The sequence below is a fragment of the Propithecus coquereli genome, unplaced genomic scaffold, assembly GCF_000956105.1.
Source record: "Propithecus coquereli isolate 6110/MARCELLA unplaced genomic scaffold, Pcoq_1.0 Scaffold222, whole genome shotgun sequence".
Lineage (NCBI taxonomy): Eukaryota > Metazoa > Chordata > Mammalia > Primates > Indriidae > Propithecus > Propithecus coquereli.
In genome coordinates this window covers 770,106-793,254 of record NW_012147412.1, presented here as the reverse complement: position 1 = coordinate 793,254, position 23,149 = coordinate 770,106, and the positions used below count along the sequence as shown (strand labels likewise).

The window sequence follows — 23,149 nt, the reverse complement described above, 5'->3', positions numbered from 1 at the left end:
TCCTTTCACTGTAATAAATCAAAGCTATTCATGACTATATGCTGAGTCCTTTAGTGAATCACAAAACCTGGGGGTAGTCTTGGGGACCTCCAACAGAGTTGGTATAGGGAGGTTCAGTAAGTGCCCCCCAACCACTGCCACAGTTTCAACTCTCATCCTTTTCTCTTCTCCTTCGTCTAAGCAGACCCAATCCCCTCTTCCTTGCCAAAGGCATGTGTCTTCCTGACAGTCCCTCATTTTATAGTAAATGGGATGGACTTACATAAATTGCTACACAGAAAGCAGGAATAAGTGTTTATGGAAGCAATTACTTCTTGAAGGAACAAGAAATAGCACTAATCTTTTTCGAGTTCCTTTCTGTCTGAACATCAAAGCTCCCAGGGACAAGAGGACCCAGGGTTACCACAAATGAAAATAAGTGCCAGTCGTTCTCACTTCACAGTTCTGACTTATTCCCAACTACCACTGAGTGTTCTCACTTTCTACAACTGTGCCACTGTAGAAGTTAGTGTTTTAATACTGGTATATGCTCAGCTTGAAGACTGACCAAATTGATCAATAAGTTTAGCCCTTTTCTGAAACCTAAGTTTAAGCGTACTTCCATAACAGCCATATTTCCAACCTTGTTCCCATGGCTGACTAACCCAACCCATTATCTGAAGCAAGTCGTGGCTAGTGTGTCTTGAGATGTCCATTATGTTTTAGCTGCCGTTCCTCACTCCACCTGCTTCTCCAAGCGTGGTACTTCTTGATGCTTTTCTTCCATGCAAAGCGCCAGATGTTAAACATAAAACACCAAGACACACCATACATAGCTACTCCCCCAACCTTCACAAACCACTTGGGCGTGGGTGAAATCATTTCACAGAAGAGGAGGCGAGCTCCTACGCCAATCCTCACTCCAGTGAACAGAGCCACAAAGAGGAAGTCCACTACATCTCCAGTGAAACTGTGATAGTGCCCTGTTTCACGGAGAAACCAGCGCATCTGTAGCAAGGGATTGGTAATTTCACTTCCAAAGAGGACTGCATTGACTTCTGTGCCTGACTCCCCAAGCACCAGGGCCATGATAATGCCCAAGATACTCAATGTGTGGTGAGCCAGCATCAGGGCACCCTCAGACCGGAAGTAGATGCACCATCCCAAGTCAAAGATGAAGTAGCCCAAGGTGAGACACAGAACGTGAACTTGGAGGGGTGTATTAGGTGAGCCTGAAATAAACCAAGACAGAAGCGAATTGAGTGACTGGGAATAGTGCTACCTTACACAGGGATCCTAAGTTGTTGTCTTTCAAATCTTATTGAATCAGTGAAGAAGACAAAAACAATGGCAGGCACATGCTTTTTAAACCTGCTAACAGTCTGTTTCCAGACTCTTGAGTCATTCTGTCCTGAACATCAGATTAATTTCTTAGCTTAATGGGTCCAGTTACTGAACACTAGTGGCACTAACCTATTCTGAAAGTAGACTCTGGAGAGAATCCCAAAAGTTAGTGTGTTCCCATGTCTAAGAACATAGGTTGCAAGGACCTGACATGTTTGAAACCATTACGAATCTCCATATAAAACACAAAGCTTACGAGTTGCTTTTTCATCTCAGTTCCACAATTTTGGGGAAAACCCTGAAGCTCAATATGTGAATCTAAGGAAGTTTTTTTAAAAAAGAATCTAAGGGGAGTTGTGGGCCAAACTGTGTCCCCCACCCCCCAAATTCATCTGTTGAATCCCTAAACCCCAATACCTCAGAATGTGACTGTATTTGGGAAAAGGGCCATTAAAGAGGTAAATTAAGTTTAAATGGGATCATTAGGGTGGGCTCTAATCCAGCATGACTGGTGTCCTTTAAAGAAGAGGAGGACATACACACACACACACAGAGGCGACCATGTGAGGACACAGTGAGAGGGTGGCCATCTGCAAGCCAACGAGAGAGGCCTCAGAAGAAATCAAACCTACCAGCACGTTATCAATCTTGGACTTCTGGCCTCCAGAATTGTGAGAAAGTAAATTTCTGTTATTTAGGGCACCCAATATGTGGTATTTTGTGATGGCAGCCAACATTTGTACCCACGGGGTGCAATTTTTGCATACGCAAGGAAGTAACACTCCCACATCTAGTGATTTAAAAACTAATACAACTATCCAAATTAATGAAGCGTTTGTTAAATCAGTGATAGCAAATGCATACAACACAATAACATGGAACAATCAAAAAGGACAAGTAAGACCTTATCATTTTTACGTAGACATGGAAAGATGATGTCCTTTGAATTACAACTGAGTAAAAATTACAGTTTACCAAAAGAACTTATAAAATATAGTTCTATTTGTACCTGTTTGGGGTTGGGTAGTGGGAAGATGTTGATATTGGCTTTATGTTTTATACATTTCTGATTGACTAAATTGTATTAACAACAAGCAATTTAAAATTTGTTTTAAGGCTGGGCATGGTGGCTTATGCCTATAATCCTAGTACTTTGGGAGGCTGAGATGGGAGGATTGCTTGAGGCCAGGAGTTTGAGACCAGCCTGAGCAACATAGTGAGACCCCATCTCTACAAAAAATAAAAAAGTTAGCCAAATGTGGTGGCACATGCCTGAAGTTTCAAAGCTACATAGAGGCTGAGAGTGGAGGTTTGCTTGAGCCTGGGAGTTTGAGGTTGCAGTAAGCTATGATGACACCACTGTACTCTATCCTAGATGAGAGAACAAGACCCTCTCTCTCTCAAAAAAAAAAATGTGTTTTAAAAGTAGAGTTATGAAAAACAGAAACAAGAGGTGACATATGCAATATCAGAGTTAACAATAAAGAATGAAGACTATAATACAAATTATAGTGGGAATTATTCTTCAATATTGTACAAATTCTATTTAACAGTTCCATCCTTCTAGGACTAACCCCAAATCATAAATCCTTAAGAAATAATCCCCTACCATCTCCTACCTACCTGGGTGGGTAAAAGGCCATGGGCCATCAATGAAGCCAATATAAGCCGAGAGGCCTATGGAGAGGACTCCATGGGTGAAAGTAACCAGCCGGCAGCTCCACTCATAGCTTCGGTGCTTATTCAGGTGGCAGAAAGAAATATAGAGCGAGAGCCAGCCACACAGGCTGCACAGCACCTGCAGACACAGAGCTAATGCCATCCTAGGATGAAAAGACCAAAACCAGAAAAACAAAGGATGCACCATAAGAAAACAGCATTGGGTCACTGCGTGTATATGTCCTCATTTCTACCATAGAATAGCACAAAAACATTGCTTTTACCGAAATACTTTCTCCTTATCTGGACAGCCAAGCATCTTCTATTTAAGTATGGCTGTATTTATAACTCCATGTTCCTTAGAGATAACATGCTGGCAACCAGTAGCAGCTGTACACTGGAAGCCAGGGACTGCATTCTGAGTTGGTAGGCTGTCTAACATCACATTTTATGATGAGTAAATGTCAGTAACAACCCTCCAGTGATGACTGACCTTGGACAATAATACATGGATAATAAGGCAGTGTATTAGATAATGTCTTCGAATTGCCAAAATCCCAATGAGAAGCTCTCATGAAAAAACAGAATACCGCCACTTTGGTTTCTGCCAGAGGTCACATGACACACTGCAGTTTAATGTGGTTTTAAGCCATACTAAATTCAGCTGAGGTTTGGATTTGAGTCACAGGTTTATCAGTCAAAATTGAAACTTGGGGTAAATCTAAATATAGAACTAAACAAAGAGTCCAGACTTCCTGGAAGGGGGAAAAAATCCAGTCCTATTCGGTTCTGAAATCCAACTCAAAGATTTACCAAGGGGGAAAGCAGGATTTTGAGGCACAAGAGGGGAGTTTTTGTTGAAATCTAAAAATAGCTTTAAGGCAATTATTCAGTCAAAAATGAAACAAAGTCAGAAAGCTACACTTTGGAATTTTTACTGGTGACAACTACATTAGGACAAGAACAACTATAACGGAGTCAATTTAGTCATATAGGATTAAAATCTAAAAATGACCAATTGTGATTAATATTCATTAGCTCCTCTATTGAAAGTACAAATAAAAAAAGTCGAAAACATTTCAGATATCTGTCTCATCTCAGCAGGAATTTTCCGCATGGCTACACTTATTGCTTAACCCTATTCCAACAAGTGAAATAGTATCTGTGGACCAACACACTTCAATACACAAGCCACTCCTGAGAATGCTATCCACAAAGGGGTTTATGAAGGTCAAGTTCTGTACAGCTTTCATCTGAAATCAGATTTCCATTCAAGAAAATAGGAGATGTTCATAATAGACCTGAGTACTAATTCTGTCTCTGTCCCTACCTAGCTGTAGGAGTGGGGGCAAATCACTTTAACCTCTAGAGCCTCGGTTTTCTAAAAAATTTAAAAAAATAAAAAAGAAGAGGGAGGAGGAGGCACAGGGGAGGACAACGGAGAGGAAGGGAAAGGAAAGGAAAGAAAGAAAAAAGAATTTAAGAACTCTATAGTCTGGTCCAGTTTTGACATGGAGTTCTGAGATAAATTTTGTAAAACATCCAGGCCAATTTTCAGAGTAAGGGACAGAAATACAAAGTACCTAGAGTGAAAAGAACTGTCCTCCCTTATTTCTTTTTAAATGCCAGGGTCACTGGCCAGTAATGCGGATCAGCTCATTTGGATATGCCGATTAGTATTTTTAGAGTCCTCTTCTCCGAATCCTAATTCCCTGGCAGAATGGAGGAAACAGTGGCCCATTTAAAAACAAATAAAAGAACAGACATTTGTAAATGGCAGCTGCAACTCTGTGACCTTGGGAACTCCGTGTCTGGGTTTCGGCTTTTTGCTCTTGGTTTTGTCAAAGCATGGAAGGGTATTTAGATGGCCATCGCAGCTCAAAAGTCCAGGGCGGGCTCCTCTCCCGGCTTCTCCCGTTCCAGGGCCAGACCGGCGAGCAGGAGCGCCGGGCCGGCCCACCTGGCTCGCGGCCTCGGAGCAGGCGTGGCTGGCGGCGGGCGGCACCCTCCGGCGTCTCGCAGGGCCGCGATCGCACCTCCGCGCGGACGTGCCTGCGACTGCCGGCCGCGCCCGGCCCGGGAGCCCGGAGCCAGGCAGACCGTTACCCCGGCCCCCGGCGGCCTGGCGCGGGGAGGCCGCGGCGCCCAGAGGCCGGAGGAGGCCCCCTCCCCTGCAGGGCCAGGCCGCCGTCTGCCCGCCTCCTTCCCCGCCAGGGGGCCGGCCGGTCCGCGCCCACCCGCCCACTCCGCTGTTACCTAGCGGAGCGCACCGGGAAGCCTCGGGCGCCCGGGCGCCCACAGCTCAGGGCCCGGGTCGCGGCAACAGGAAGCGGCGCAGCGAAGGGGAGAGGACAAGGCGGTGACGGCGGCGGCGGCGGCGGCGAAGGAGCGGGGGTCTAGGGGCATCTGCTGGCCGGGAGGACGGAGCGCAGAGCCGGAGCTGGGCGCTGGACGTTCCTTCTTCTGGCGGGGTGGGGGGCGGGTGAGAAGGGATCTAGTGGTGACGTGAGACCTGCAGGCAGTTGCTCTTGTTTATGTGTTGTTGTCTGTTGGTTTAAATTAATACCCATTCCTCCTCTACCCATGTTGGGACAGCCCATCCAATAACCATTTATTGAGCACCTACTAAGTGCTTGCACCCTAACTAGGCACTGTGGGAGATGTAAAACATCGTCCTTGCCCTCATACTTGAATCTAAATTGGGAAATAACCACCCAAATAACTGACAACCAGGGAAGTGCTCAGGCCTGAGAATAGAAGTTACCGTATTCTGAATTTCAGCCCTGTCACCAACTTAGCAGGAAAGCATAGGCTTAAGGGTAAACCTTGCCTGGTATGCCTTTGGGCAAGTTACTTAACTTTCCTGTTTCTCCCTTTTTTCGTACTCGGAATGGGGATAATAATAAAACCCGGTTCATAAGGGTATCGTGAGAATTTTAAAAGATTACATATATAAAGTGCTTAGAACAATGGTTGGCACATACAAGTCACTGTATAAATGTCAACTATTGTTTCACTTTGGGTAAGTCCTTTCTCCTCCTTTGGGTCTATTTTAATACCAAACAGAGTAAGTTTGAAGAGAGAAGTATGGAGTCTTGATGGGATAAAGAGGGTGTGGCTTGGTTGATCCGCACAGGCAATGATAGGGTGCTGAGGGACCCAGACATTCTCAAAAGGAGAAGACTTTAGCAGAGGTATGAGTGTTTAGACCATGTCAGGGGAACAGTACATATTCTAGTTTTGGTCACTTATCTTGCCAACTCCTCAAAGGTGAGGATGACACTGTTTTCATCTGTTTCCCTAGTACCTGGTATGAGAAAGGTGCAGTAATGTTTGTTGGTTGAATTAATGGGAAATAAGCCTGGAAAACTATATTGCAAGCATATTGTAGTTCCTAAAGCTTGTCAATCATCTATACTGCTGGGAAAGTGTTTTCAAAATACACTGTGCAGGCTGCACCTTGAATACTGGGATTTAGTAGGTCTGGTGGGGGGCCCAGGAATATGTATTTTTTAAAAACTTACCCAAGAATCATTCAGATGATCAATCACATTTGAAAACCACTGCTGTTAGAGGGCCTTAAATGCCTCTGTTGCCAATCTAAGATGCCAGGATGAAGCATTTTATTGTTAATAAGAGAAATCCCATGATGTTTAGAGCTAGGGAATCGTATTATCATGCTCTTCGAGCCCTTGAATTCAGAGTATGGTCTATGGACCAGCAAAATCGGTATCACCTGGGAGTCTGTTAAAAACACAGACTCAGACCCTACCTCCAGACCTGCTAAGCCAGAATCTGCATTTAAACAAAATCCCCAGTGATTTGTGTGCACATTTGGGCAGTGGTCCTTAACCTTCTTAGCACCACAGAATCACTTGAGGAGCTTTTGAAATCCCAATGCCTGCTGGGCACGGTGGCTCATGCCTGTAATCCCAGCACTTTGGGAGGCCAGGGCGGGAGGATCGCTTGAGCTGAGGAGTTCAAGAACAGCCTGAGCAACATAGTGAGACCATGCCCCTACAAAAAAAAAAAAAAAAAATTAGGTGGGCATTGTGGTACCTGCTTGTAGCCCTACTACTCAGGATTTTGAGGCAGGAGTGTTGCTAGAGCTCAGGAATTTGAGGTTGCCATGAGCTCTGGTCACACTACTACACTCCAACCTGGGCAACAGGATAAGACCCTGTCTCTCTAAAAAAAAAAAAAAAACACTAATATTCAGACCACATCCCAAACAAAGTACATCAGGATCTTTGTGTGGATGTCAGTCATTTTTAAAGCTCCCTGTGTGATTCCAGTGTGTAGCCAAAGTTGAGAACCCCAGTTCTAGGGCCACTCAACTAAAATCACTATAAGAGGAATCGGAGAAGACCTGTTACACTTGTGTTGAGATAGACCAGATAAGAGGTAATGATAGTCTAAAGAAAGAAAACACGGAAGGATCCATTTCAGTAAGTGGATAGTATACAAATCTCAACATTTTCCCCATTTGTTTTTGTTGCAGTATTTTTTTCCTTCTAGTATCTGAATCTGGGACTTTGCCCTTGCTGCCACCATTTCCCACAAAAGAACAGAGTATTTAGCTCCAGGAGTCTAAAGGCTGAGGGGATAAGGGAAGGTGCCAGTTCTTCCTAGGATATTGGGCCTTTATCCTAGGGTGATTGGGATTCCACATTCAAGCTTTATTAGCTAGGATTAAATTTTATTAATGTATATATCTTTGGCCACAATCCCTGTTCCACCAAATCAGATCCTTGTCAACAATGGCATCCCCCAGAAAAGCTCTGGGCTGCTGGGGGACAGCAGGGAACAGGAAACTCTCCACCAGTTTACTTTAATAACAATGACTATAATAATCACAGTGATCACAAATAATACCTGTATTGCACCATTGTTCCAAGAGGCATTGTTCCAAGCACTCTACGTGTGTACATATATATATAAACTCATTTAATCCTAACAACTCTATGGATGGGACCTATTATCCTCATTTCACAGGTGAGAAACTGAGGCACAATCAAGACTTTCCCCAGGTGACACAATTAGTAGGAGGTAGAGCTGGGTACAAACCCAGGCAGTACAACTCTGGAGGTCATGCCCTTAATCCCCAAGATATGCTGCCTCCAAGCAACTAAAATTTCCCTCACATGTGTAATGTATTCTCATGTACTCACAGCTCCTACCTCAGTGAAGGGTGTTAGAAGTTGTTTAGAGTGGGGGAAAAAAAGGAATTCCATTTAAAAAAAAAAAATTTTTTTTGAGACAAGAGTTTCTGTTGCTCAGGCTAGAGTGTAGTACCTCATCATAGCTCACTGCAACCTTAAACTCCCGGGCTCACACGATCCTCCTGCCTCAGCCTTCTGAGTAGCTGAGACTACAGGCGTGCTCTGCCATGCCAGGCTAACTTTTCATATTCTTTGTAGAGACGGGGTCTCACTCTTGCCCAGGTTGGTCTCAAACTCCTGGTCTCAAGCAGTCCTCCTGCCTCAGCCTCCCAAAATGCTAGGATTACAGGTGTGAGCCAGTACACCTGGCCCATTTTTTAAAATTTTAATTGCTTATTATGTGCTAGTCGCAATGTTAGGCACAGGGATACAGAAAAAGAAAGCGTCCGTTTCAAAGAGGTCCTCCCAGACAGGGAGGAAGCAGAAGAGGCAGTGAGGTATGACAGGAGCGTGCAGGGTGCACATGGAGGAAGGACAGCGCCCTGGAGACCTCGGGGCTCAGGACAGGGTTCCTGATTTGAGTCTTGGGATTAATAAACTCATTCTCTAAATCAGACCAAAAGTCTTTGTCTTAAGAACCCACAGGTGGGCCCACCCGGTTTGCATCAACTAAGCATCAGAGTAGGAAAGAAAATTTGAAAAGCAGCAGCAATGATCTTCTTTTCCTTTTCTTTCTCCCTCGGCAATGACTGGTTGTTGCCCTTAGATGCTCCTTCTTGTTCCTAATTAGATGCTGAAACAGCTAATCGAGCTACCATTAAACTTCCCTGGAATTATGGATTGTACAGAATCATGCAGACATAAAGGTGAATCTGTGCTCACTTTCAAGTTTGACTCCGTTCAGCAACTGTCCAAGTTAATGGGCAAGGGAAGCTACTGGAAGCTGTACAATTAGGCTACAATTCGATTTCTTTCACAAACATCACAGGCGAATGTATGAAAACCAGAGTTTTGGACAGGGCAGGGCATCAATTTTCACCACTCACCAGGGCAGGATGTCAAGGTAGCCAGGATTGCTGTAGGAAAGGGTCAGCTCTCACATCTGTGAGTACACGAGGGGGAAGGCACACCTGTGTGTGTGCGCAGACATATGCAGAGGTGGGCCCATGGGTGGTGGAGTAGTCCCTTCGTATACCTGAATTACTGCCGAAGGCTCTACTTTCTATCTCTGCTACACACCGAGCCCCTTTTAACTAGATCTTGAGAAAGTAACCACTACCAATAGGTCTTCTTCCATGTCATGACATGAAATAAGAGACTTACTATAAGCCCCATGCAAGCGCCAGGAACGGTTAACCCTTATTTGTGTATAGGTTGCCCACATGGATATTATTATTCAAAACAAATGTTTCGTCCCAATTTTAGTTTTTCCCCCTCAGCCATTACATGCTTGAAGGGCCTCCCTTTCTCACAGGTCAATGTTAACTCAGCGATGATAACTTTTTAAATTTGTATCAATCTAAGAAAAACCACAAGGATAGCTTCCCTGCCCCTCGACCTCCTTGCCAAAAGTCAAAACACATTCCGAAGCCAAATATATAGGATTGTTAAATTATCCTTTGCCTCAGATGTTTATTGCTTTCCATTGTAAATGATGACTATTTGACATTTGAGATATCTGAGCTATGAGATAGCAGCCTCAGCCTCCAACTCTTAAATCTCCAAATGACTTGATCTTAAACATTCACCATTTTCTCCCTTCCAAAATGAGGAAACCAATCTCTTGCCTAGTCTGCCCTCAAAGTCATTCCATCACAAAGAGTAAGAACTCTGAACTCTTCAGGGTCCTATATTAACGTATGACATCTTTAGCATCAGTGTGGGGAGTAATCCACTTAATGAACCAATCTGGAGCATTTTTCACCATCCCATCTCATTATATGCACTCACATCCCCTCCACAACAAAAAGGCACAAAACAATAATTTAAACCTCTTATCAATAGTGGAATAGTTTTTATAATCACTATACAAATTTCTTTAGGAACACAGAGATTCCTTTGAATCTCACCAGTTTCCTGGATATATAGTCTTTTTTTAAAAAAAGCAACCATTTCTGGAATGGTTTCATATTACACCTCTACACACTGGCCTACAAAGGAGACTCTATTGATAACGTTCCCAAAAAAGTCAACAAAGATTCCCAGCCCACATGGGAACTCTGTGGAAGTTAGCACAGTATTTCACACTTTGGTATTTTTTCCTTTTTTTTTTTTTTAAAAAAAAAGAAGATAAAATATTACAGAGATGTCTTCAAAATTCACACCTGAGTTAAACATTTTGCTGGAAAATTCCACATTAAGAAGAATATATTGCAAAAACAGGAAAGGGCTATATACAAGTATTTTGCCAGCATAATTGTTGTGTGTTTGCTCTTGCATTCTTCCTTTCCTGCAGCCAAGGGCAAGGAGAGAAGGCGGATAAGGAGAAACACAAAGAGGGAGAGAAAAAAGCGCTCCTGAACTCTGGGCAGATGTGAGCAGACAGAAGAGCCCCCAGTGGGCGGAGCAACGTGCCTGGGGACCAAGATGAATGCATTTGGTTGTAGAAAAGGGCAAGAGCTTAAAAAGAAAATGGGGTGAAATGAAGATTCAGTCAGAAAACTTTGCTGGACAGAGAAAACATCAAGGCTTTGGTGGAGATATCAGATTCAATGTTTTCACAGATTTTGGGATCAGTCCAGGGATTATGACTAAGTTCAGAGTCAAGACCATTATCTTGCCCTCTGGTAGTTTGGTACGCCAGGCAAATGGCTGTCCCCAGAAGCCCATAGATGAGTTGGAGAATAATAGCAAGAAGTCCTTTCTCTGAAAGACTATTGCCACAGTGAAGCCGTCTAAAGTACGTGAAACTAGAAGGTAAGGTCACAGGCAAGGAAGGTGAAAATGGTAAACTCCTAGGAGGGGATATGTGTTTCAAGAGCAATTAGAAGTCAGAACATGGTTCAATCACAGTTTGGATCTCTGGAGGCCATTGTTCCTGCAGAAGATAACAGTTTGGGTTCATTGACAATGGGGATTTTCTTTCACTCTTCTGAAAGTAATCTGTCCATACAGAGCAGGCATGACTCCCTTCCTTCCAGTGGGCAATACAGGACAGGGTGGAGCAGGGGAAACTTTTTGGTCTCAGTGGAGGTAGGTGGGATGATTCCATCGGTACCAAGATCTGGAAGGAAGGAAGAAACAAGTCAATCATAAAGCTATTCATATGATGCGGGAAGATAGGAGTGGGGAGTGACTGCCAACAGATGCAGGGGTTGTTTCTTGGGGTGATGAAATGTTCCAGAATTAGATAACAATGATAGTTGTACAACCTTGTGATTATATTAATATTAAAAATTACTGGACAGGCTGTGTGTGGTGGCTCACGCCTGTAATCCTAGCACTCTGAGAGGCTGAGGCAGGAGGATCACTTGAGGCCAGGAGTTTGAGACCAGCTTGAGCAAGAGTGAGACCCCGTCTCTACAAAAAATAGAAAAATTAGCCAGGTGTGGTGGTGTGCACCTGTAGTCCCAGCTACTTGGGAGGCTGAGGCAGGAGGATTGTTCAAACCCAGGAGTTTGAGGTTACAGTGAACTATGATGATGCCACTGTACTCTAGCCAGGGTGACAGAGTGAGGCTCTGTCTCAAAAAAACCCCAAAAAACTACTGAACTATACACTTCAAAATGATGAATGTTGTGGTATGTGAATGTTTCAAAACAATTTTTTAAAGCTACCAATATATAATATATTATATTATTATGTTATATATTTCTCTCTCTCTCCCCCTCCAATGAACCTCCTTTCCTGTCTATCTCTCCCCATGGGGGTAGGTGAGTAGCTCCAACTTTTTGGGCTATTCAACAATTGGCCAATAAGAGCTGCTTCTTTGCTGAACTGCCTGGATTTGGACAAGTGGATTTATCTCTTCCAACAATCTTAGGTCAATAACCTATCGCCTAGCTTTCCAATCTCTGTTTTGTTCTGAATCAGGGCAGAATCTCTCTCTCAAGGCATCGGTTCTCAAAACACTTTTTAGAGTAGATTCTTTGGTTCATGAACTAAGGCCCAGGAGGCTGCTGTCCCCACTGCATGGCAGCTGGGGGCAGGAGGCAGGAGGCTGCACTACTTCCCTTTCTCCCTATGTCAGCCATGCTTGAAGCCCGGGCTTTTCTTTGTGCCTAAGCTCTAGACTCGCATCAGAACACCCTGAGAACTGGGTCCCTGGCATGAAGCGGAGCACTCCTAAGCCCAGCAAAGGACCTGGCCCTTTCTGACAAGAGTATTTGGAAATTTCCACCCTTCAAAGTGAGGATGGAAATTTTGGCTTTGTTGACATCAGCTCCTTGCCAGGACTGCTCACTAGCTGAAGCTTCTTTTTAAAATCTCCACTCCCTAGGGATAAAGTTCAGTCTGGCTCTCCACTCTGTCCTCTCCTACCCCACATTCCCTTTCTCCAACCCTGTGACAAGCTTTCTTTCCCAAGGTATTAACCCAACTTCTCACATGTCCCTTGGCCCTGCTGGGATGTCTCTGCACTCTCCCCTCCATCTTACCCTGAAGAGTTAAAGCTGGAGGAGGAGTTCACTGCCGCTTTGGAGTTATTTTGAGATGCAGTGGGGCTGCTGGCGTGGAGTCCTGAGCCAGGAGACGAAGGCCTGCTGTTGTTCCCAGGGGAACAGGATGACGTTACTGAGGACAAGGAGAGGCAAAAACAAGGGGAAAATAATGCTGCTGGGTCCTGGGACCTCGTGACCTGGCCCTTCAGACACTTGATTTCCTGGTGTAGCCCCAAAGGTACCTCACCCTCTCCTACCCCCCACCCATCTGCCCACCTCCTACCACGTTAGCATCAACCTCCACCCGCCCCAGAGGGGCTCTCATGGCAAATGCTCTTTGCATCCCAGGCCCTCAAGAGTGGTGTGGCTGGTTCTGCAAGTCCAAGACTTGCCAAATACAAGAAGGACAGATGCCAAAATTATCCTATTCCAGGACACACCCTGGGCTGGGCATATGCATCCCCAGACCAAGAGGCAAGAGGAGGAAAAGAACAAGAAAGAGGAGAGGAGGAAAGAAAGGAAAATGCACAGGGAAGGAGGAGAAGCTAGGAGCACAATTAGAGATTGCCAGCCTCCTCTAGTTCCCCCATCTCCACAAAGAAAAGGTACGTGGTCTTCTAGAAAGAGCACTGAACCAGGAGTGAAGGGACTCGAGTCTTGTCTCGGTTCCAGGCCATTCACTAAACAGCTCTGTGGCCTGTGCTGACTTGTTTTACTTCCCTGAAACTCATTTTCATCCTCTGTAAAATGGCAGATTTGGATTAATTCTTGTGTTTATGTCTCCCAAACTGTGTTCTGTGGATAGGGTGACATATATTTTACCGTCCAAACTAAGACACTGTGAAAAGTAGAAGGAAGTGCCATTGATAATTATGTCAAGACATGAGGCAGACACTAGGACTGTCCTGGGCACACTTGGACATATGGTCACCCGATCTAGTTTCTTCGAAATTGTATAGGTACTTTTTGAAACATAGAGAAATTTAGTTTGCAGAAAATTAGTCTGGCAAGCCCTGCCTTCCCTCAGCCTTCCATACAGCTCACACTGGAATGTGCTATGCACTCGAGTGCTGGGAAGTGCCGCAATTAAAACAAAACAAAACACAAACACACACTTGTCTGAACTTTGCTTACATCAGCATTTCCCAAACTTAAATGATCGTGGAAACTTTTTTTTTCCCAACACAGACTTTAACATCCTTAGAAATACATTTAGGAAAGGCTAACTCAGGTGCTTTTCAGTTCTAATATCCCATATTTAAAGGAATTCTGATGTTATTCAGAAACTTCATTTTAAAGCTCACCTGTTCCAGGCATGGTGCTGTGGACGGGAGGGACAGAGAGGGGGCCCAGAGACCCTGAGGGAGAGACCTGAAAAACAACAGCAGCTTGTAAATGTTCATTCCTGCTTCCTTCTCCAACTCGGGGCCCTTCTCCAAGGACTCTGGGCCCAGACTCTGCAGAAACCAGGGCTTGGCTTCCTTGATGATTTCTTAGTCCGAAACTTCTGCTCCATCCTCCTTTTTATAGGAAGGCCTCTGGACCACATACAGGCATCCAGCTCCAGCTCCATTCTGCTCCGGAAGCTCCCTGGTGCCAAGCCCTCCCCTCCCTGCCATGTGTCCCCTGGCAAGGTTTCTTTGGCACTGCCAGGCCGAAGGCTGCCTTGCTGAGTGCCCTGGCAGTGAAAAGAGCAAGGCTCTTGGATCGTGCTGTGGCAGGTACTGCTAGCCGCTTGCCTCTTTTCTGGTCTCCATTTCTTCCTTCCTAAAATAAACCCTGCTTTTGCTCAGGGCAGCAGAGTGTCCAGCCCCAGAAATTCTGTTTTAGACTTTCCCACCTTGATGAATGAATGGACCGTGAACTCTCCAGCGATCACTGGAGGAGCTGAACTTTGCTCTCGGAAGCTTTTCATTTTGCCCTGGAGACCTCCCAGCACCATCCACTCTGAGATTAGAAAGGGACCTGTGATAATTTAACCTCCCATGCAATTTGGGAACCTCGCCCTCACTATTACTATCCTGGAACAACCCAGAATAAGATAGAATAGAAAGAATGGACGTTGGAACCCAACAGATCTGGGAGTAAGACTTGGTTCCACCACTTGCTATCCACGTGACTTTGGGCGACTTACCTATCCCCACTGAGATTTGGTTTTCTCATCCATAAAACAGCAGCAATACCTCCTTAATATTTTCTTCTACTTCAGATCTAATGAGATCATGCCCATAAAGCTTCCAACCTAATGGCTGGCAAGAAGTGCCAGCTTGTTAAATGTGAGCTCGCTTCCTTCCTGAAGGAAGAAGCTGTCAGCTGCTGTATTATCTCTAGATGTTATTCAACTGTTCTTTTGAGCTATAATCTGGATACTGTCACTACCCCTCATTCTTCTCATGCTGACAGGGGAAGCTCGGACCAGTGTTTTCAGAGGATATTGAAGGACAGTTCTGCTCAGGGACCTGAGATTTGATATTCCTCCCCTCCCCGATTTGGAAGATCGCATCCAAACAGGACGCAGCATGTACACATCTCCTCCTTAATCAGCACGGGTTCTCATTGCATGCATTTACCTTTCCTTAGACAATGAGCCTCCTTAAGAGGATGGGGGCAAGGCGGGTGAAGGGTGGAGACGGGTGTGGGGTATGGTTTGGAAGGGTGGCAGAGCAGTAAGAGATGTTATCAGCAGTCTCCCTCCCTCTTCTCCTTCTCCCTCCCTGCAGCCACACCCAAGAAAGTTGTTGTTTTTAAATAAATAATAATGTATTGAGTCACTGTGACCAGCTTCTTCTGGTTCCTTCTGGAGACAGGCTATGCATATGCAAACAGAAATATACTTGTATATGGTTTCCCCTTTTTTATTTTATACACACACACACACACACACACACACATGCACACACCCACATACACTTATGTATATGGTAGTATTCTGCCCACACTGATCTGCACCATTTTTACCTTTTTTTTGTTCCTAAATTAACTATATATCTTGGAGATCATTTCATATCAGAAGCAGAAGAAACTATGTTCTGGTCCCAAGGGACTGTCTCAATGAGATCTGAGAAGACAGGATCAGGACGTTTTCTCTGTCCTCTTCCTTCATGGCATCACGACTATTAGTGTAACTGTTTAATGTCTTTCTCCCCCATTTGGCTGCGGACTTCATGACAGTGGGATAATGCCTGTGTGGTTCACGGCTGCATCCCCAGTGCCTTCTGCGGTGCTCAGTAAATGTGCATTGAACAAATGCTGATAACAAGTGAGGCCCCTTCGCCTCTCCTCTAGGCTTCCCACCGTTTCCCTCCATGTTGGTGTCCTGGGTTGGAATTGAACCCAAGTGAAGACCTACTTCTCATCTGCTCTAAACAAAGCGCCATCTTTAAAGATTCCAAAGCTCCTATGACATGGTCCAGGTTCCTTCATGTGGCCTACAATGCCTACATAATCCAGCCCCTCTGGATCATGGCCACTCCAGCTGCTTCGTTCGCACTCTTCTTCGTCCCCTGGCTTCCAGCCCATTCCAGCCATCTATGCTTCCTCTTCCACCCCACCCCACGCCACCACCAGCCTCAGCGCCTTTGCACACACCATTTCCTCTGCCTAGAACATTCTTCCCCACCCTCCGTCTCCCCATCCTACTCCCAACTCAGACACTTTCCTCACGAATGTCAATGGTGACATTCATTTTCCTGGTGTCAGTTTAAACATCATTCTTTAGAGAAGCCCCTGACACCCTGGACTAGATCAGGTCCCTCAAATACCTGCTCACCGCCTCTGAAGCCTTCATCACAAATAGCATTTGTTTAGCATCTGTTTTCCCTGCTAGATGTTGTACGCCGCTCTATCCTCAGTGCCAAACATACAGTGTGTGCTCAATTAATATTTAAGGAAGGAATGATGAATGAATATCATGTTGCCTCCAGTCTGAAATGTTCGATGGTTCCTCCCAGCTTTTCAGAGATCTAGCATCCCTGGCCCACCAGGATCCAGCCCTCATCAACCTCTCTGATTTTCAATCCCAAATCCCTGGCTCCAGCCAGACTGAAATGCTTGTGATTCTCAAATAAATCATGCTGTTTTACAATTTTGTGCCTTCTCACGGCGGTTCCCTCTGCATGGTATGCTACTCTTGCTAATTCCTAATCTGCTCTCAAACAAATTAGGGCATCTGCCCTCCCGGACCCCATTCCGATGTGGGTGTCTTTCATCTGGGTCCCCACAGCACTCCTGTAGGGCTCAGCCCTGTGCAACACCCCTCACACCTACTTGCTTGCAGTGTCCTCCCTGATCCTCTTCCTTCCTCTTTGCTTCCTCCGTACAGACTCCGTGGGTGAGTCCCTCCTCACCCAGGCTTTCAGCCACTGCCTGTGTGCTCATGCCTCCTCGTCCACGGCCCCGTCCCAGCCTTCCCTCCTGACCTCCAGGCCCGAAATGCAGGTGCCCGGGGTGCCCAGACATTCCCACTCGGGTGTCCTGCAGGCCTCACTGTACATCATAGTGACGCAGAAAACTGATATCATCACTTCTCCCCACTTCCAAACCAGCTCCTCCCCATCTGCGTGCTCCATAAATGGCACCACCATCGCCCCACTTGGCCCAGCCTGAACGCTGGGCGTCATCTCAGAGGATGCTCTTTTCATTATCGCTCTTCCTACTCCCGCCCAACTTTCAATTTATTAACCAAGACCTAATTATCTCATGAATCTGTCCCATCCCCTCATCCTCACCATGTGGGTTTGCTTCGCTCTTGTTATTTCCCTACCAGATAACTGTAGTCAAGTCCTGGCTGAGCTCCCTGCAACCACATGTGTGCCTCTGAAGACCTCCTTCATGCTGCAGTCAGAGTGACCATCTGCAAAAGCAAATCTGATCGTGCCCATGCTCTCCTTGAAATCCTCTAGAGATTCTCCCAAACCCTGGGTTCCTCAGTGTTGCACACGATCCCTTCCTGGTTGGGCCCCATCCAATCTGTCTAGCCTCATCCTGCCACATTCCTCCACGGGGGACCACATGCGGTCCCGTGAACGCACCGCCCGTTTTCTGCTCCACACCACTGTGTTCATGCTTTCTCCTGGTGAGAGCTCTGCCCCACACTTACCCGCCTCTCACTCCTTCTTGTCCTTTTAGACTCAGCACAGCCATTATTTATCACCTTGGGGAAAACTGCCCTAACCACCACCTCCCAAGGTTTGTTAGCTGCTGCTCCTAAGTTCTCCTAGAGAGATGATCATGTTGTTTGTCATTCATTTATTTGTCTGCTCCTCTGCTAGGCAGGGAGGTCCTCTGGGATGGGGAGCAAATAGTGTTTATCTTTGTATCCCCAGCTGTCAGCACGAAGACCAGTATATAGATGGTGGATGGACGAAAGAATCAACAGTGGTATAGTTTTCGTGAGACAGTTATGTCCCACCCTGACAATGCTGACTTTCACCCAAGCACAACATCATTATCCCCAACTCCTTTAACCTTCAACCATCATCATGCCCAGAGAAGGAGGAACCTTCTTCCCCTATCCTCTGGGTACCTTCTCACCCTGGATGGAGAAGAGATTTCCTGCTCCCCAAACTTCCATGTCTGCCTGGAACTCCAAATTATTCCCAGCCCTGGCTCCTTCCCTCAACACCAGAGTCGCAGATATAACTCCTTGATACTTCCTCTTGGATGCCTAGTAGGCATGTCCAACTTAACATGTCCAACTTAGCTTTTTTCTTCAAACCTGCTCTTCCTGCAGTTTTCATCATTTCAGAACATGGCGGTGCCTTCCAACCTGTTGCTCAGACCAAAACCTTTATAGTCTTCTTTGCCTCATTTCTCACAGTCCCTACCTGAGCACATCTTGTTGCTCCAGGGTCAAAGTATACCCAGAATGCAACTCCCCCTCTCACCACCATGGCTCCCAGCCTGGGACGAGCCTCCTAGTTGGTCTCCTGCTTCCACACAGGTTATTCGCACAGCAGCCTGTCACCAGTTCAGGCTTCTCTGCCTGTAGCTCTCCAGTGGCTTCTCCTTCTACCTAAACTAAAAGCCAGGGTCCTTTCAGTGGCCCCTAAGACCTTGGGTGGTCTGGTCCCTGTGCCTCCCCTGGCTTCCTCTCCTGCTTCTCGCCCCCCACTCTCCTTGCTCTGACCCAGCTGCCCTGGCTTCCTTGCTGCTCCTCAGACATGCTGGGTATTTTCACCTGCTGGTCCCTCCACCTGGAACATTCTTCCCTCAGACAGTAGCCACATATTTCATTCCTTTACAACTCTAGGTATCCGCTCAAATGCCACCTTATCAAGGAGGTCCTCTCTGATCTCCCATTTAAAGGAGCATCTCCCCACTATCACTTCCTATCCCTTCGCCCTTCTCTAGTCTGCACAGCATATATATTTTATACACAGCTTCTCTTTGTTTATTTATTTACTGCATGCCCTGCCCCCTCTGTCCCCCAACCACCACCTTTCCCAGGATGGGGAAGACTCTTTGCCCTCCAGAATCTTGTCCCCCAGTGCTTGGCAGACAGCTTGGTCACTCACCAGACGGGAATTGTAGACAGGTGATTTGATGGGTGTGGCCACAGGGCAGTTGATTCGCTTCTCCTTTTGGCGTCGGTTGCAGAACCAGACTCTTACCACCTCCTTCTCCATGGACAACTGCTCTGCAATCATGGAGATTTCCTCTGAGCTGGGTTTGGGGTTCTACAGGGACCGAAGGGACAGAGTGTGGTCAAGAGGAGGGAATCGGGACTTGGGGATGGTGTTCCAAAGAAGCAGGATAAAACAACAAATGGATCAAAAGCTTTAGAGTCAGACCTAGCATGGAATATTGGCTTTATCACTTACTGTATGTCCTCAGGAAACTTTCTTAACCTCTCTGAGCCTCAGTCTTATCAACTATAAAATGAGAGTAATGATGTCCACCATATAGGATTATTGTAAGGATTAGATGAAAAAAATGTGTGTATACTGCCACGCGCAGGGCCTGCCACAGAGTTGAAGCTTCATAAATGGAGCCTGTCTGTCTTCTTCAACTTCTTCCTTCAGGGGAAGTTCTGAGGTGAGGAGCCTGTGGATGAGTTATGTGGGGCAGGCAGAGTTCCCAGAACCCACACTCTGCTCTGTGCTCCATCCTCATGACCTGATACTCTTCTCCCTTGTCACTTCTTCCTGCTCTCCTACCTCAAAATGGGGAATGAGCGAGCTGAAACACGTGGCCCCGTCAGGACGTGGGCCAGACACACGTAAGGTCGCCACTCCCTCGTCTGGCGCCTCTTGCTCAGCCTTCAGTTTTGCCTCCGTTCCCCTGACTCCTGCACTCTGCCTTAACCTTTCCACTCTGAGAAGCCCAAAAAGAAGGAAGAGCCAGTTCCCGTCTTCCTGTCAGCAGGATGCGGCCACCAAAGCCTCAAGCCAGATGCACTGGGGGATCTACCTGGGCCTTCAGAGAGGAACGGTGTCTACAGAGGCTGTGGAGGCTGGGACCTCAGGGACCCTGACTAGAAGCTGTGTAGAGCACACCTATTTCTCCCTCTTCTGTCCCCCGGCTCCCACGGGGCTCATAGCTTTCGCATGCTGGCTCGAGAATATACCTTTGCTACAAGTTCAAAAAATGTGCATGTACAATATGATCACAACTATTTAAATGTACACGAAAAAAGGAATACAAGGAAATGCATTCAGATGGCACTTGCTGGTAGATTTTTTTCTACTTCCCTGTACTTTCCAAATTGCTTACAATGAGCATTTATTACATTTATAATTAGAAAAATACAAAATGTAGAAATAGATAATTTATATACAATGCCCTGGCTTTGCTCCCTTTTTATCAACTGGACACAGAGATACCCTGTCTCCTGGGACCCCATATCCCATTCTTTAAATCTCCCAGTGAGAAAAACAATGGGCCCTAAATAGATGTCAGGGCAAGAGGGGTCAGTAAGGAAGAAGTTCCTGGAACCTGAGAGGAAGGGCAGCCTTTCCCTCAAATATCTGGGTACCTGGGTGGGGACAATGTACTTTCTGACCATTTCCCGGGGCAGTGCGAGGTGGGCAGGACTCGGTGCCCAGAGGCCTGTGCCAGACCCCACTGGCCCACCTGCGTGGGGCTGCCACCCGCTTCCACCCAGAGGAGCTGCTCACATCTTGAAACCTCTTCTCCAGAGTCAGGCGGATGTTGGTCTCAATGCTGGTCCGTTTCTTCCTCTTCCTGCCAAACACTTCGCTGAGGGTGGGATAAGAGCTGGGCGTGCTCACCGAGGGGTCTGACGGAGAGGACTCTGCGGGGAGGCGAAGGAGCAAAAGAGGCTCAAGAAGGGGACGAGAGGCCGGTCAAGGCCCTGCCTTCATGGACTTGAGGTCCAACAGCCCTGCCCAGTGCGCTCTGCAGTGGCATTTTCAGGAGCAGCCCCACCCCCAAAAAGGGACCCAGAACAGACTGAAAATCCTGCTTCTCCTCGTTGCTCTGGGCAAAGGTCTTGCATGACCCCCACGGTGGCATTTCCAGTGTTTGTGGTCACGGTTCAGGGGTGCCCAGACATCGGCGGCATGCGTGGGTGTGCGGAGGTATGGCAGGGCTCCTACCAGTAACCCTCATGAGTCTGATTTCTGCAGACAGGCCCGGATGTGAATACCGAGTAAAAGGTGAGGTGGGACTCTGAGCCAAAAGCGATTCTGAGCCACTTGGTGGCAGAATGTTGGTGTTGGAGCCACTTTCTTGTAAGCGCAAATGTTGGCACTAAGGCTGTATGATCCGAAGGAGGGATATCCCTTAGGAAGGGTGCAGGCACCAGATGGGGACCATGCTAGAAATGATCTAGAAGGCCCTTTCCCAAACAGTCTAAGACCCTCTGATCATTTCTGTCACTTCGGTGCTTTGAAGAAAGTTGTCTAAGGGACAGCCTGCGGGGGGAGCTTCCTCGCCCTCTCCCCTGCTTCCGTGTGAGGGACTCGCACAGGGATCACACCGCCGGCTGCGCACCCTGCCCCTCCCCCTCCACAGTAGTCACTAACCCACAGGTATCCACTGGACAGAGCCCAGCCACAGGGACTGGCTTGCTCCCGCCCTCTCCACCTAGGCTGGTGGTTCTTGACCAGGGGTGACTCTGCACCACCACCACTGCCCCTGGGGACATTTGACAATGTCTAGAGACATTTTGGGGTGTTTCGACTGGGGGCAGGTGCTGCTGGCAGCCAGTGAATAGAGACCAGGGACACTGCCAAACATCGTGCAATATGTAGGCCAGTTTCCCACAAGAATTATATGGCCCCCAAATATCCATAATGCCAAGGTCGAAAGACCCCATCCTAACACCAAACTCATCTATGCGTTATTCCAAATGCTTTGTCCCTGGTTTATAGCCTTGACCTCTGGGACTGCCCCCTAGCCACACTGCACTGAATCCTCCTGCAAAGCCCACTCCTGCTGTAAGGCTTTCCTGCCAGTCTGGATCGCAGCAACCCCCCGTTCACCGAACACCTACTCAGGAATTAGCAGTAAATTGTTAGTAAAGACCTCGTGTGGTGCCTGTGGTCTCCCGTCCCCGTGAGACTCCAGAGGGTCCGCTGCCCTATCTCCTTGACCTAGACCTATTCCCAGACAGTAATTTGGGTAAGTGTGTCGGCTCTGCAGACACGAACGTGGTCTCTGAGCTGTGCTAAAGTCTATGCTGGGCTTGGAATGGGCGCAAGTCTTCATGGCCACGTCCTCCAAAGGGCTTTTTCGGTCATAAAGCTGACATTTTCATCTCCACCTGTCCATCTCCTGTGAATTATTTCTCACTTGGCTCCAGGCTCAGGAAGAGAAGAAAGGTGTGTTAGGTATCAACCCCCTAGAGCCCCGACACAGACAAGTCACTAGCCTTTTCCTGAGGAGTCCCCCAGTGCTCTTTCCATCCTCGTTTCCCCAAGGCCTACCTGCATCATTCAGCCACTTCTCCAGCAGCGGCTTGAGCTTGCACATGTTCTTGAAGCTCAGATTGAGGGCCTCAAATCGTGAGATGGTAGTCTGGCTGAAGTCATTGCCATACAGCTTTCCCATCGCCAGCCCTACGTCTCCCTGTGCGTGGGGACCAAGAAGGAGGGACATGAGAGACAGCCTCTTCCTCTTCTTTGCCCACATCCCCCACCATTCTAGCACCTATCACACCCCCAACCAGAACCTTCAAGCACTCACCCATGCCCTCAGCTTTTTTCCAAGTCTTCTCCCTCTAAGATGAAGAATTGGTTTAGACTCCAGGTGGACCATGCCCATGTGCTCAGGAGAGCCAGTCCCCTGGCCTGACTCTCATTCCTCTTACCTCCACCAGCAACATCCTCAGTTTCCCTACTGTGCCCTATCTTCAAGGAACTAAGGGACACGATAATCTTGCCCCGAATACATTGAGACTCAGGTTGCTCTTGAAACCTGCACTTGGGAAGCCCATTCCCTACT

General features: G+C 46.9%; 2 protein-coding genes across 6 annotated transcripts in view; both read right to left on the bottom strand.

Moving 5' to 3' along the window:
* Positions 1-563: 563 nt before the first annotated feature.
* TMEM136 (transmembrane protein 136) lies at positions 564-5,423 on the bottom strand. 5 transcript variants are annotated; one of them, XM_012644892.1, is made up of 3 exons: positions 5,239-5,423; positions 2,947-3,146; positions 564-1,211 (listed from the first exon to the last, which is right to left on the bottom strand). In XM_012644892.1, the coding sequence occupies exons 2-3, from the start codon at positions 3,143-3,145 to the stop codon at positions 673-675; spliced, it is 738 nt and encodes a 245-aa protein (XP_012500346.1). In that variant the 5' UTR covers position 3,146; positions 5,239-5,423; the 3' UTR covers positions 564-672. The 5 variants fall into 5 exon arrangements, with proteins under 5 accessions (XP_012500346.1, XP_012500345.1, XP_012500349.1 ...); XM_012644891.1 differs by having other exon boundaries at positions 2,947-3,475; positions 5,239-5,315; XM_012644895.1 differs by having other exon boundaries at positions 2,947-3,121; positions 5,239-5,308.
* A 5,904-nt stretch (positions 5,424-11,327) lies between these two features.
* The window catches only part of POU2F3 (POU class 2 homeobox 3), a 71,445-nt gene continuing 59,623 nt past the window's right edge, over positions 11,328-23,149 (bottom strand). Inside the window, exons 8-13 of the mRNA XM_012644899.1 lie at positions 22,633-22,774; positions 20,860-20,996; positions 19,258-19,419; positions 14,047-14,113; positions 12,740-12,875; positions 11,328-11,367 (exon numbers count right to left, since the gene is read on the bottom strand). Of these exons, the coding sequence (XP_012500353.1) occupies positions 11,328-11,367; positions 12,740-12,875; positions 14,047-14,113; positions 19,258-19,419; positions 20,860-20,996; positions 22,633-22,774 (684 nt within the window). The remainder of the gene's footprint in view (positions 11,368-12,739; positions 12,876-14,046; positions 14,114-19,257; positions 19,420-20,859; positions 20,997-22,632; positions 22,775-23,149) is intronic.